This window comes from Podarcis filfolensis, assembly GCF_964270895.1.
Source record: "Podarcis filfolensis genome assembly, chromosome: 13".
Taxonomy (NCBI): domain Eukaryota; kingdom Metazoa; phylum Chordata; class Lepidosauria; order Squamata; family Lacertidae; genus Podarcis; species Podarcis filfolensis.
In genome coordinates, this window is record NC_139615.1 from 44,612,391 (window position 1) to 44,627,593 (window position 15,203).

At 49.2% G+C, this 15,203-nt stretch overlaps 1 protein-coding gene across 5 annotated transcripts; it reads left to right on the forward strand.

The window, feature by feature from the left end:
* Positions 1-1,249: 1,249 nt before the first annotated feature.
* Positions 1,250-14,594, forward strand: LOC310748130 (uncharacterized protein; the record flags this gene model as incomplete). 5 transcript variants are annotated; one of them, XM_083583733.1, is made up of 4 exons in its annotated part: positions 1,250-1,496; positions 1,601-1,677; positions 14,370-14,432; positions 14,527-14,594. In XM_083583733.1, the coding sequence occupies 3 exons, from the start codon at positions 1,259-1,261 to the stop codon at positions 14,427-14,429; spliced, it is 375 nt and encodes a 124-aa protein (XP_083439859.1). In that variant the 3' UTR covers positions 14,430-14,432; positions 14,527-14,594. The 5 variants fall into 5 exon arrangements, 4 of the variants coding, with proteins under 4 accessions (XP_083439859.1, XP_083439858.1, XP_083439861.1 ...); XM_083583735.1 differs by lacking the exons at positions 1,250-1,496; positions 1,601-1,677 and adding exons at positions 13,903-14,089; positions 14,189-14,265; XR_014541105.1 differs by lacking the exons at positions 14,370-14,432; positions 14,527-14,594 and adding an exon at positions 1,861-2,096.
* Positions 14,595-15,203: the final 609 nt, after the last annotated feature.

Sequence of the window (15,203 nt, forward strand, 5' to 3'; positions counted from 1 at the left end):
AGGGGGCCCAAAGAAGGCGGAAGAACAAGAGGGAGGGGTGCCAAATTGTAGGGTTGTACAGGCAGGGCCGTAGTTAGGGGGTGGTAAGGTGGGCCCCTGCAGGTGAGGGGCACAGCGCAAAATGGGCTAAAAATATGTCCATAAATATTGATTATTGCCTCATAAGGAAAGGTTTTTAATAGAGGGTGAATTGAATGGGTGGAGGGTTGGAGGAGAGGCAGAAAGTAGAGCTCATTTGTCCGTGGCTAGGGGGCGCAATCTGGATAGTTCTCCAGGGGCGCAAGATCACCCAGCTACAGCTCTGCCTACAGGGCACCCTTGACATTTGAGAACCCTTGGTTGGACACAGTTCCAGGTTGAAACCTGTGGAGGCCCCCAGGCAGTCAAAATATCCCTGGGCTCCTCGCAAATCATATCCTGATACATTTTTCATTTTACCAATAATTAATAGGCAAAACAAACAGTATTTATTCTCATCCGTTGTTGCCTGGCCCATAGGCTGGTGCCTGCTCCGTCCATTGGGTAATCTGGCTCTGGTGGGGAATGCTTCTGTGGAGATCAGTCCCAGAATTCTCCCCACCCCCCCACCCCCGGTCATTCCTTCCTTCAGACAAAAGAAGAAGTGGCTCTCCTTGCCTTCTTAGCCCATATATTTCTCTGATTTCTGTATCCCATGCAAATGTCCTTCCTGAGATTCTAGCCAAGCTCAACTAGTGGTCTCAGTTACCATAATGAACCTTAGAATAAAAGAGATACCTGTTATTACCTATATATTTATTTATCTGGAACTCCTCCAACCAATCTTACTAACTGAGCTTGTTTGTTCCTTAGGCGAGAGGCCGGCCAGAACAAAGAGGGAAAGGCTCCCAGCTCAGGTAAGTGGAAATGCCAGCTGAGTGCCCCATATTCTAGGAATGCCTCCTTCCCTTGTCCCCCACCCTGATGCTCCAGACTGAGGCTAGCATGGCAGGGAGCCAGGCGCCTGCTCATGTTTCTTTTTTCTTTGCAATGTGGGAGCCTTTCCCCAACACCTATTTTGTTCTGGCCAAATCCCTGGAGAGACGTGGCGAACATCAGGTACGAGGACAGAGGGAATGAAGGGATCTTTGTGGGACGTGTTTTGGGAGTCCTAGAAACACTCTCCCACCTGTGGCTTCCATTCTCATGTGATGTCCTTCTTCCTCCACAGGGCCACGCCTCCAGGGATGAGGCTCCAGCGCCGGCTCCCTGGATGAAGAACCGGGGGATGAAGAACCGGATGACATCCCGGCGGTTCCCGGCAGACGTCCCTCGCGGCGCGTCCCCACTGCCCCTTCTCCGTACGGGCATGGCTCCATCCCGGCCTGGTTTGGCACAGAAGCAGCAGCCAAAGTTTCCTCCCATTAAAACAGCTTCTCAGGTGATTTCTGAGAGGGAGGAGATTTTGGCTGTTGCTTCTGTGCTAGGCCAGTCGGACTCCCGTACGGTGGAGAAGTGGGGAGCCCTGATAAGATCAGGTAGGAGGAAATGCCCCTTCCCTTGTCCCCCACCCCCCCGCCCCAGACTGGGACTAGCGTGGCTGGGAAACAGGAGCCTTCTGATGTCTCTGTTTGTTTTGCAGCGAGGGAGAAGTTCAGCCATGGAACCACCGCATTCCTGGAGGGACTGGAGCCCAGACTACGGCCTCTCGCCCCTGAGGTAATGGGATGGGGGTAGGAGGGGGCCTTTGGAAACACACCAGGAGGGCCTGCGGGATCAGGCCAAGGGCCCGTCTGGTCCAGCCTCCTCTTCTCCCAGGGGCCACCCAGATGCCACTGCAAAAGCAGCCAACAGGATTTGACCCCAAGAAGCAGTGCTTCAAAGATCCCTTCTTTCTTGCAGGATCTCGATCGTGCACCGCTGTGGCTGCTGCCCAAGCCTCCTCCAAAATGACCAGGTAAGAGGAAGGGAACCTCTGCATGGGGCGGGGAAAACACCCTCCAAGTTGAGTGTACGTGTTTATGCTCTGGGTGCATTTCTGAAAAAAGGCATGCACTGATAAGGCGGGTTTGGGGACTGGCGGCCTTTGTACAGGGGTTGCTTGACTACAGCTCCCATTGTCTTTGACCACTGTCCTTTCCCCCCTTCTTTTTTTATAAAAAAAAACCACAGCTTGAGGCGAACTCCAGAGCGTTTGGATCTCAGCGGACAGACTGTATTCCGGTTTCTGATTTTTCAGCTGCTGAAGCATTTGAAAGCTGTGGTGTGATAAATAGAGGCTTTACAAATGTGAAGAGCGAACTTTTCCCTGTTCATCCTTTGGACACACCGGATAATTTTGTTGTTGTTGTTGCTAAATCAAGATAAGATGAATTTGTCTACTCTGAGAAATATTCCAGAGCTGCATGCACCGCTGAAGCTGCAGATGGAATTCCAAGCAGCGAAGCAGGTCCAGCGTTTTCCTTTCCTTCCTAGTTCTAACTTGTCCCCGGATATCTGGAAAGGCAACTGTGACTGCATTGGTTTTGAGGATATTCTGAACGACCCGGCACAGAGTGAAGGAATGGGAGATCCTCATCTTTTGGTTGAACACAAACTTGGTTGCTTATAATGCGCACATCCTCCATCCTTCTGTTCATGAAAATGTTTCTTACTGTGTCCCTGTGGCTTCAAGTAAACCATATAAACAGTAGTTGTACAGCACTTGTTTTGATACACACAATCTCTCACCTGCCTTGATAAAAACAAGGCACATTAAATGCTTAAATATATTACTTTTGTTCTGTGTTTACTGTCAGTACAAATGTCTTGTAACTGGGTATTTTTTAAAAAATCAGGTAATACATCTCTATCCAGGGCAATAACTGTTTCATGTCTGCAACTGTGGAACTGTAGATATTAAAAAGTTTATAGAAAAAGGACATTTTAGATTGAATGTTCGTGTTCTTTGCCTTATATAACCCAGGTATTTGCTGTTTAATCTTTCTTTCCTTGTGCTTGATGACTTCACCTGCCATCTTTAAAAAACAACGAATATATATATATGTAAAGGGAATTGGGGTTGCTCGTGCGTAAGGGGGCTGCTGCTCTAGGCAACGTTGTCTGGCTAAACCTTTCCCTGGCTGGACAGCCCTTTCTCCGTGGCTGTGTCAGTCACTGGCAGAATCCGTCAGTGGGTGTTTCCTGAACTTCTTCCAACATAAAAGCTCTTAGACGCCAAGTCTCCGCCTAGCTTCCCTGCGCGGAAGTCTTCTGCGCAGAGTGGGCGTGGCCAGCGGAGGTCCTGGGCTCTCCCCGCTGGTCTCTGTGGAAGAGTCTTGGAGCCATCTCTCCGAAGTCCTTCCCTGCTCCCCTTTCTTCCTGGTGTCACGCCGATTTCCTTCCCCAAAGGAAGTGTTCTCTCTCTTCCTGCTGGTCCCTTCTCCTGCATCGTTGGGGAGCCTTACCTCCACTCTTGGCTCCGATGGCAGTTCCCTGACAATATATATATGCAAAAAAAAACCAAAACAAAAATGAGCTCCTCGCCAGAGCAATGCAAGCTCTGAAGAGTTTGGGCTGTCGCAATTTGGGAAATGAGCTTGTGGCACTAGAGGGAGAGAGCAGCTCATCGGCAAGCAGCCTCTAAGACTCTCACCAAAGCAAGGAAACTGCCCCAATTAAATCCATATAAGAAGAGAGAATTCTTGAAAAGCGTCTGGGGGTACAGCTAAACCTTTAGTTTCAGAGTATATGGCCATAGAATAAATCACAGAATTGTGGAGTTGGAAGAGACCTTGAGGACATCTAGTCCAACCCCCCGCAATGCAAGAATCTTTTCGCCCCACATGGGGCTTGAACCCGCAACCCGGAGATTAAGGGTCTCGTGCTCTACTGACTGAGCTATCTAGGATAATTGTTCTGGTAATGCTGAAAATGGAGCTCGGCACATGTCCAGCTCAAATTTTTATTTAATATAATCCAAGGCTGGTATTGATAGATCCCCAACACAAATTCAAACCTGCTTCTTGCCCTTCTATAGCCTTCCAAATGACAAGTATTCATTTAGTTAGTGACAATACACCATAGGATGTAATGCAGATGCTTTCAAAAACTGTATTTTGCTGCCCCCACGTGGCCAGAGCTGGTTTCAGCTATTGCCTCCCTTGAATTCAGCTTTCCGAATTGACGCTTCTGAGATTTTGACTCCCTGATCCAAGATGCTATGCTACTCACCTCAGTGATTTTTTGAAAGCAGCTTGGTGTCCAGCAAGAACGCAGCTTGATAATAACACGTCAGGTCATGCGTGTTCTTTTGGCATACTTATAATGCAGGTATTCTCTTCAACAATAATGCATTATCCAACCCAACGGGTCCCAGCGCAACTTCCGCAACTGCTTGAGGTCCCTCTTCCATCCGAATCCTTGATCTCTCTTCCCCTCCCTGCTCTCCTGACTTGGCTTCTCGCTGTTGGTGTTACTTGGATGTCAAGACGGATGAATGATGCAGCAAGAAAACAAGCAAAAAGGTGGCGCAGAATGCCAGCTGGTGGAGATACAGGCATCTGCCATGGCTGCACCTAACTCACTGCAAATAAGGATTGAATCTGGGCCCTTCTGTCTGCAAGGGAGACACTCTACCAGGGAGCCACTTATAAAGGAGGAACATAGTAGTTAGGTTCTGTATGAGGTGGCGGCATAAGGCATGCCTCTCCCCTATGGCTTCAGTTCCCCCGAAATGTAGGAACCGTCACCTTCACAATAAGTAAAGGTAAAGGGACCCCTGACCATTAGGTCCAGTCGTGGCCGACTCTGGGGTTGTGGCGCTCATCTCGCTTTATTGGCCGAGGGAGCCGGCGTACAGCTTCCGGGTCATGTGGCCAGCATGACTAAGCCGCTTCTGGCGAACCACAGCAGCGTCCGGAAACGCCATTTTAGCTTCCTGCCGGATCGGTACCTATTTATCTACTTGCATTTTGACGTGCTTTCGAACTGCTAGGTTGGCAGGAGCAGGGACCGAGCAACGGGAGCTCGCCCCATCGTAGGGATTAGAACCGTGACCTTCCGATAGGCAAGTCCTAGGCTCTGAGGTTTAACCCACAGCGAGGGGTGTGTGGGTTGTTATGAGTTGTTATGAGGCTTCCCCCTAAGTACACTCACACCCTTGACATTGTGGCTTGGAACACAGTTTGATAAAACTGCAAGGTTCTTTTTCTTTTTTAAGTGGAGGAATAGGATTTAAAAGAATTCTGAGAAAACTGCTGCTGCCAAAGCCCCCCTTGTGAAAAGAACAGGTAAGAAGACGGAAAGATTTAAGAAGACAAATTTCTTACGGTAAATACGGTCAAGCCAGAGTGGGCCATGTTTGCTGCACTGCAAGATTGCAGAGTCCCCTCTCCACAAGAGACAGTCTCTGCCTCTCTCTCTCTCTGTGCCATCTCTAGGGTGCATAGAATCAGGTTGTGGGCCTCAGTTCCTCATCCCAGCTGTCAACTGCCTGGCCATGGTTCTCCAAAGGGTGGCAGATAGAAGTTGTTCCCAGCCTTGCCTAGATATACAAAGGATGGACCCACCATTTTAGGCCATAGCTCAGCACCTGTGGAAGGCCACAGGGTCAGTCCTCAGCATCCCCAGGTGAGGCTTGGGGAAACTCTGATTCCCAGGTGAGCTGCTGCCAGCCAGGCCAGAGGAAGGCAGTCTGGAGCTCCCGGTACCCGGGACCTGGCTCCTGAGGCAGCTGTCTTTGCAGCCCAGTGGGTGAGGTCTTCTGCCAGGCCAAGGGCCAGGCGCTTTCCTGCATATTCACCTCTGGCGACTGAACCCTCTGTGGCTGAGGTTCAGTCTGTCTCTCTGTGCTCCTGTGTTGGGTTAGCACAGCGGGAGTGCAAATGCTTCCAGCATCCTTAGAATCAAAGAATCACAGAGCAGGAAGGGACCTTGAGGGTCATCTAGTCCAACCCCCTGCAATGCAGGAAGATGCAGCTGTCCCAGGTGGGGATCGAACCTGCAAGCTGGGCCTTTTAATCCCCACACCTGAACCGAAGCAGGGAGGTGAATCCAAGCCCTTCTGGGTGCCCAGAAGATGCTCTGCCACTGAGCTATAGCTCCTCGGAAACAGAAACACAAGAAGGTGATTTAGGACTTAGATTGCTCTTTCCACCTCAGAGCGGCTGGGGCAACCAAGTCAGATGGGCAGAAGACACACACACACACACACACACACACACACACCGTATTTTTCGCTCTATAGGGCACACCCGAGCAAAGGACGCACCTAGTTTTTAGAGGAAAACAAGTAAAAGATATTTTGAATCAAATCAGTGTCGGGGCTGAAGGGGGAAGCCCGGGGTTTTCCCATAAAGCCCCAGCATCCCCAAACTAGAACAGCGAGACGGAGGGCTGTGCAGTGCTCAGTCTCTCTGTTCTGGCTTCGGGGACAGCCTTTCAAGCCTCCGCAGGGCAGCGGGGTGCCTTCACCCCGCTGCCCTGCGGAGGCTTTGCGCAGCTAACCCTGAAGCCTTTGGAGCGCAGCGTGAGGTCCCGCTGCGCTCCAAAGACTTCAGGCGGCTATCCCTGAAGCCTGGAGAACGAGAGGGGTTGGTGCGCACCGACCCCTCTCGCTCTCCAGGCTTCAGCGAAAGCAACGCGAAGCCTCCGAAGCGCGGAGGGAGCGCTCCCTCTGCGCTTCGGAGGCTTCACGTTGCTATCGCTGAAGCCAAGGAGCCTGCATTCACTCCATAGGACGCACACACACTTCCCCTTAGTTTTTGGAGGGGGAAAAGTGCATCCTACAGAGCGAAAAATACGGTGTGTGTGTGTGTGTGTGTGTGTGTGTGTGTGTGTGTGTGTGTACATATATATATATATGCAAGAAGATCAAACCTCTCCATTCTGAAGGAAATCAGCCCCGAGTGCTCACTGGAAGGACAGATCGTGAAGCTGAGGCTCCAATACTTTGGCCACCTCATGAGAAGAGAAGACTCCCTGGAAAAGACCCTGATGTTGGGAAAGATTGAGGGCACAAGGAGAAGGGGACGACAGAGGACGAGATGGTTGGACAGTGTTCTCGAAGCTACAAACATGAGTTTGACCAAATTGCGGGAGGCAGTGGAAGACAGGAGTGCCTGGCGTGCTCTGGTCCATGGGGTCACAAAGGGTTGGACACGACTAAATGACTAAACAACAACAACAACATAGATGCCTACACTGACCAGCAATTGCTCTGGAAGGTCTCAGGGCAGCAGTATTTACACACACACACACACACACACACACATTGTTTCCACACACACAAATTGTATTAGCCATTGAGGTTGTCCCAGCCACTCTGAGGTAGATGGAACAATCCGAGGTTCAATCCGTGCACGTTTTAAAGGTAAAGGTAAAGGGACCCCTGATCATTAGGTCCAGTCGTAACCGACTCTGGGGTTGCGGCGCTCATCTCGCTTTATTGGCCGAGGGAGCCGGCGTACAGCTTCCGGGTCATGTGGCCAGCAAGACTAAGCCGCTTCTGGCGAACCAGAGCAGCGCACGGAAACGCCGTTTACCTTCCCGCCGGAGCGGTACCTATTTATCTACTTGCACTTTGACGTGCTTTCGAACTGCTAGGTTGGCAGGAGCAGGGACCGAGCAACAGGAGCTCACCCCGTCGCGGGGATTCGAACCACCAACCTTCTGATCGGCAAGTCCTAGGCTCTGCGGTTTAACCCACAGCGCCACCCACGTCCCTTTATGCACGCTTTACTTGGGAGTAAACCCCACTGAACCGTTGGGATTTATTTCCAAGTAGAAGACAGCCTCCCGATCAGGATTGGAAACAATCATTTCCCCCCAAAATTGTGCCCTAATTGCTTCCTTTGTTTCTTATATATTGTATTTTATTGTATTGTATTTCACACTGAATTCCATAAAATGATACTCATTTTAAGTACAGTGGTACCTCGGGTTACAGACACTTCAGGTTACAGACTCCGCTAACCCAGAAATAGTACCTCGGGTTAAGAACTTTGCTTCAGGATGAGAATAGAAATCACACGGCGGCATCGGGAGGCCCCATTAGCTAAAGTGGTGCTTCAGGTTAAGAACAGTTTCAGGTTAAGAACGGACCTCCAGAACGAATTAAGTTCTTAACCCGAGGTACCACTGTAAAATGATACTCCTCTTAAGTCTGCCTGATAGCTCCTGCAGTCCTGCATCAATTTTGAGCTTTTCCATCTGCCCGCTTTCCCTCCCCACTGCACCCCACCCTGTTACTCTGCTTCCTCTCTGTTATGTACTGAGTTGAATAGGATCCAAACTGCAGCAGTCTGATTGGTCCTTGAACAATAGGATCCAAAAGGCAGCAGTCTGATTGGTCCTAGAACAATAGGATTCAGAATGCAGCAGTCTGATTGGTCCTAGAACAATGCAGCAGTATGATTGGTTGGCAGGAACCACCCAATCATGCTCCAGATAGAAGTGAATCCACAACCTGATTGGCTTACAGTAGAATTCCGGAATTAGCCAATCATGTGCAGCCCATTGTGTAAATAATGTATATAAAGCAGATACTTTGAGGGGACATTCATTCATTCCTCCTCACCACTATGAGCTGAATAAAGAGCATGAAATCACTTGCAACTCTGAGTATATTTCACCCTCCAGTTTACTCTGAGTAACATTTCTCGGTATTCCCAAATCTTATTCACCCCACTGTGACTTTGCATGTGGTGCTGATAAAGATATCCCTGAATGGCAGCTTTCTTTCTTTCCCACAAATGGACCAGGGCTCATGCCCAGCCATTCCTGCATCCACACAGCTGCAAGACGTCCAGGAGTCAGCATCCCGGAAGCTGCCTGCTTCTTCTTGCCCTGCTTCCCAATCAGCTTCCCTCTCTTTACACACGAGGTGTCCTCTGCAGCAGGCAAGGGCGGCCCTTCCCTGGGCACGCAGCAGAGAGCCATCTTAGTTGCGTTGACAGTGCAAAGGGGGGGGGTGGATAATCAAAAAATTTAAGGTGCTGGAATGCCACCGGGACCATAGAACACCGGTCCTAAAGGATCTACGGTGGCTCCCAGTATGTTTGCGAGCACAATTCAAAGTGTGGGTCCTGTATACCTGAAGTAGGGTTGCCACCTGGTCCTTTAAAAACAGTTTTAAAATCCCATCCTTGGCAGCAAACTTGTTGTTGTTGTTTAGTTGTTTAGTCGTGTCCGACTCTTCATGACCCCATGGACCAGAGCACGCCAGGCACTTCTGTCTTCCACTGCCTCCCGCAGTTTAGTCAGACTCATGTTTGTAGCTTCGAAGACACTATCCAACCATCTCGTCCTCTGTCGTCCCCTTCTCCTTGTGCCCTCCATCTTTCCCAACATCAGGGTCTTTTCCAGGGAGTCTTCTCTTCTCATGAGGTGGCCAAAGTATTGGAGCCTCAGCTTCACGATCTGTCCTTCCAGTGAGCACTCAGGGCTGATTTCCTTAAGAATGGATAGGTTTGATCTTCTTGCAGTCCATGGGACTCTCAAGAGTCTCCTCCAGCACCATAATTCAAAAGCATCAATTCTTCGACGATCAGCCTTCTTTATGGTCCAGCTCTCACTTCCATACATCACTACTGGGAAAACCATAGCTTTTACTATACGGACCTTTGTTGGCAAGGTGATGTCTCTACTTTTTAAGATGCTGTCTAGGTTGGTCATTGCTTTCCTCCCAAGAAGCAGGCGGGCAGCAAACTTAAAAGGGTAGAAATCAGGCTGCAAAAGCTTGTGTTGAGCAAGTCCAGCCATGAAGCTAGCTGCCTCCCGCCCCCTTTTGCCCCACTTAAGAAAGAATCTGGTATCAGCCTGGGAACTTTAAAAATAAGCTTTACTTACTTTATAATCATGCATCGGTTCACAACAGTAGAGGCATTAAAAACTGTACAGGAAAAATTCATACATTTGCAGGAGACTCTAAACCCTAGAAATTGATAAATGGTAGGATTTTGATTAATTGGGATATCAATGAAAGTATAGAAGATTGGAAGAAATTTAAAGACTATTTACAGAAATATTGTAAAATCAATGAATATTAGAATGATGTTGGATTGAAATTAAGTGGTTTCCAGCTGTAATGCTTTAAGAGAATATGAAAAAAAGGATTATAAATAGGTAATAATATAATGGTAAGGATTTGCTGAACTAATAATTTGTGGTGGAATACAAAAAAGGGAGGTAAGAGGAGGTCCGGGAAACAAGTTAAAGGAAAATAAGCAATTGAAAATTTATGTGTTTTTAAATTTTCTTTATTCTGTATTTTTGTTATTTATCTGTTTTTTCTCTTTTTTAATTTTACTGTAATATCTTAAAAAATCTTAATAAATATCTTATAAAAAAAAAGAAAGTATAGGCTTGCAGAACTGTGCCAGGCAAGGAATCCCTGGGCTGACTTTTGCGAACCAGGCCGGCCAGTCTAGCAAAGAGCAAATCTGTTAACACACCTGAGCTTGCTGGTCACATGACCCAAGGGGAAGTGGGGATGAGCTCCAAAGGTATGGTGGGTACACAGCCTATGGTTTCTTTCTTTCTTACTTTATTTTCAATGCATAATTACAATACAAAATACAAAAATAAAACATAAGTAAGAAAAATCAAAGAAAAAATAAAAATAAAGAAAAACAATATCAACAAAAAAAAACATAACAATACATACATACATTTTGACATCCTTCCACCCTTTCTAGACTTCAAATTTCCCATTTATCTTATTTGTTGTGTTATTTTATTTACATATATGTTACTTCTGGTTTTATGCCTTTTATAGCCGTTTCTTCATTTCACTAACCCTGCAAAAGTCATTCATTACATATCGATATATTTATTCCAGAACAATGCCTTTTCATGTACTCTTTAACACAGTCCCATTCTTTTATTAATTTTTGATCTGATTGTCCCCGCAAGACTGCCGTTAACCTTGCTGACTCTCCCACTCACATGAGAGCCCATACTGGATCCTGCTTCCTCCACAGGAATGGCGTGGCTCTCATATCCATGTCCTGAGGGACAGAGAGCAAAACGTTTCTCTCTCCCCTTTCTCCAGCCCAGGCAGAATTGCAAGGGGTCAGTGAATCTGGCTGGTAAGAAGATGGTTGGAGCTTGGAGCCCAGCCAGGGCTGGCTGTGGGCAGGATCCTGGCATTGCCGGGGGTTGGACTAGATGACCCTTGGCATCCCTTCCAACTCTACCATCAAGCAGCCAAAGGAAGGGGCGGGGGAGCAAGATGCCCAACAAGGGGAGACACAACCACACACCCCAACAGCACCCTCTGGCCTGACCCACGGTGGCCTCACCCTAGCACACTTTGACCACCCTGATTTTATTTTTCTTAATTCATCTGCCTGACAACCCAGCAGCCTGGCCCCTGTTTGCCAGCTGATGTCACAAAGTGCTGCTTTGCAAGCAAGCCTTATAGTGCCCTGCAAGAGGGATGCCTGTCAGATGATGGTGATAGACTTATCAGCAATGCTGAGAGGGAGGAACTCTGAAGGTAAGAGGAGCTCCGAGGCCCATAGAAATAAGAATATTATTACTACCATATGTGGTGGTCCTGTCTAGAGATACAAAGATTTTGGAATATGATTTATGAAGAGATAAAGAGATTGATAGAAACTACATTTAGCAAGAAACCGGAAGAATTTTTACTAGGAATGGTTTCAGATAATATTCCCAAAAATAAAACCAGGTTATTTATGTAAGCAACATCAGGAGCAAGGGTTATAGTGGCAAAACACTGGAAAGATAAAAATACACCCACTGAAGATGAATGGGTAGTTAAATTGTGCAAGTACTTGGAGCTCGCAAAGCTGACAGATGCAATAAGAGATAAACCTAAAAAGATGGTGAAAGAAGAATGGGCATGTTTAAATAATTATCTAGGACATAAGGGTTCATCAAGGTTATGTTTAGAATGATACCGCATAGGGAAATGTTCCCTGATCCCAAGATGAGGGATTCTATGGAATGCAGATAGAGAGAATTGATAAGAATAATGATCTGTTGTGACCTTGACGGAAGCGTACAATAGACGAACCTTCTTGTGTTTGGGCTCATCTTCCTCTTTTTTTTCTCTCCCCCCCCCCCCGTTTTTTTCCTTTTTCCTTTCCCCCCCCCCCTCCTCCTTCTTTCCTTTTTCTTTTTTCTTTCCCATAATGGCTTATATTCTATGCCATGTACTTTGATGTTTTTTGTAGTTTTTTTTAGCTTTTTTCATTATTATTATTATTAAGGATTTTTCTTTTGTAATTTTGGTTGTTTATATTTATCTGCATTGGTTTAAAGCAAAATAAAAGTATTAAATAAAAAATATTATTGTTATTAGCGTCACCCGTCACTGATGGGTGTGGCCTGGCTCCCTGGCTTGCCTTGTCCACAGCTGTCAATAACTTGGCAGGTCCCCAGATGATATTTTCTGTTATGAATAACTGGTTGGTAACTTCCTCTGTTTTTATTTTCCTTCCTGTCTCCCAGCTCCTGTGAGAGGAAGGTGAATGCAGCGGCTGTGGCACCGTGGGGAAGCACTTCAAGTCGTGGTGTGTTAATTCCATGGGGAATCCATTCTCCACATGTGCCATATAGGGCTGGCGGGGGGAGCAGGCCCGCCTCACCCCAGCCCCAAATAATTGGGGAGGTCCCAGGGGACCCCGGTGCCCCAGAGTGGATGCTTATGCCAGGAAAATACAATGTCCTTTGTCTCTCCCAGGGCCATGGTTTGGGAGGAAAACCGAAGGCTCTGGCCCACCACCACCAGCAGCCCATTGGGCAATCTGGCTCTGCTTGGGAAGGCTTCTGTGGAGATGCATCCCAGAATTCTCCCCACCCCATACGTCCTTCCTTCCTTCAGACAGAAGCGGTCATGGTGGGTGGAAGTGGACCAGGAGAGGAAGTGGCTCTCCCATTGCTGGGGATGGGATTGCCATTTCCTCATGCCAGCAATGGGACAGCCAGCTGGAGGAGGAAGGCCTGATTTAGATACCGTATTTTTCGCCCCATAGGGCGCACTGGCCCATAGGATGCACCTAGTTTTTTTTGGGGGGGGGAATAAAGAAAAAAATATATTTCCCCCCCAGGCGCGGGGCTGGGGCGGGGGAAGCCCGAGCTTCCCCCGACCCCAGCCCCCAGAACAGCGGGCTCCTGCTGGGCTCCCACGCCTTGCGGATATCTGCCTGAAGCCCAAACCAGGTCGGGGGACAGCGGGATGGCGGCGTTCCGCCTCCCCGCTGTCCCCCGAGCTTGTGGGGCTGGCGGCGGGAAGAAGCGTGCTTCTCCCCACCGCCAGCCTCCAAACCAGGTCGGGGAACCGAAGCCCGGGGCGCACTGTGCAGCACGCCCCAGGCTTCGAGATGCAGGCTGCTATCTGCAAGCCTAGGGAGCCCGACGGGAACTCCCGCGGGCTCCCAAGGCTTGCGGAAAGCTTCCTGAAGCCTAGAGAGTGAGAGGGGTCGGTGCGCATTGACCCCTCTCGCTCTCCAGGCTTCAGCGAAAGCCTGCATTCGCCCCATAGGACGCACACACATTTCCCCTTCAGTTTGGAGGGGAAAAAGTGCGTCCTATAGGGCGAAAAATACGGTATTCCTGTAGTTTTACGGGAAGTGTTTCTTTGTGGTCCACTTCTCTTCCCCCCGGCTATTGCCTTGGGGAACAGCCCCCCACCCCCCGGAACTGACTCCATGACTATGGCTTCAGAACTGCATGAATCTATACCTACTAGCCCATACCTAAATATTTTGGGAAATAGATAGTTCTCCATGTTTGGGCTTCAATTTAGGCATACAGTTGGCAGAAATATGTTGCATTTCAGGTTCTTTCTTTGCCTTGTTAGCCCATATTTCTCCTAATTTCTCTAGGGATGAGGCTTCAGATCCGGCTCCCGGGACGAAGAGCAAGATAACATCCCAGCGGTTCCTGGCTGAGGACGCTCGCGCCAGTTCCCCACTGCCCCGTCTCCGTGCGGGCATGGCTCCTCCCCGGCCCTGCCTGCCACAGAAGCAGCAGACAAGGTTTCCTCCAATTCGAAGAACATCCCGAGTTATTTTAGAGAGGGAGGAAACCTTGGCTGCTGCTTCTGAGCAAGGCCGGCCGGGGCGGAGCCAAGACGCCCGTACGGAGGCGGAGGCCAGGTTGCGGGAACTTGCAAGATCAGGTAGGAGGAAATGCCCCCTTCCCAGGTCCCCCACCCTCCTGCCCCAGACTGGGGCTAGCCTGGCTGGGAGTGCCGGCTGATGTCTCCTTTGCTTTGCAGCGAAGGAACAACTCAGCTTCGGAGCCGCCGGATCCCGGGAGGGACTGGAGCCCAGGTGGAGGATACCTGCCTCAGAGGTAATGGGACAGGGGGAAGGAGGGGGAAGGAGATAATGGGACAGGGGGAATCAGCCCTTAGCGTGGAGTTCTCCCCTGCTTTAAAGATCCCTTCTTTCTTGCAGGATCTCCCGCCTGCACCGCTGTGGCTGCTGCCCAAGCCTCCCCCCAGAAGAAGACCGTAGGATGTTCCGGCAGAACCAGAGACTTTTTTAGTAGCTTTGATTGCTCAGCTATCAGTGGCTGCTGCCCAAGCCTCCCCCCAGAAGACCACCATTGTAGGAAAGAGGTACCTCTGGAACGCCCTCTAGTGATGTACCAGCAGCTCCCCGACCCACAGTGAGAGGGACCTGTTCCTTTGATTACCTGGGGCAGGGATGCCCTACTGTTCTTACTTCCTCAGATCCTTTGTGGATTCCAGGTCGCTGTACCCATCCCTATAGGCCAAGACATGCGCTGGCACCAAGGCCTACAGAATCCCCTTCCGGACTTTGCAAGGACCATGACCCTGACTCCACCTCTACAGGCTCATCAGGCTCTACAGGTTTGCCCTCTCCTCCATTAAGTCGTCTAATCCTCTTTTAAAGAGGGACACAGTACAAGTTGAGCGTCAACGGGGAATGGGAGAACCTTCCTGCATGAGAAGTGGGTGGGCCAAGCTTTCTTTGGGAGTAATGTCAGGACAGGGGCATTGGGCATCCGTTCCCCACGTCTGCCAGGAGGATCCCAAGTCCTCCTTCCTCCGCAGGGCCACGCTGCAAGAGATTGTTGTCCGTTGCCACTTCCCAAGCTGAAGGACAAGAGCGAAACTTTGTCATCCATGGTGTTCCAGTCTGGCCTTTCTGGATTGTAAAGTCCTTCCAAGTCGCTGGAGGGATCCATGCCGCTCAGTGCCTTGCATGACAGGGATGCCACGCATGATGTCTGAATGTGCCAGTCCCTGACGAGGAGAATGGCAT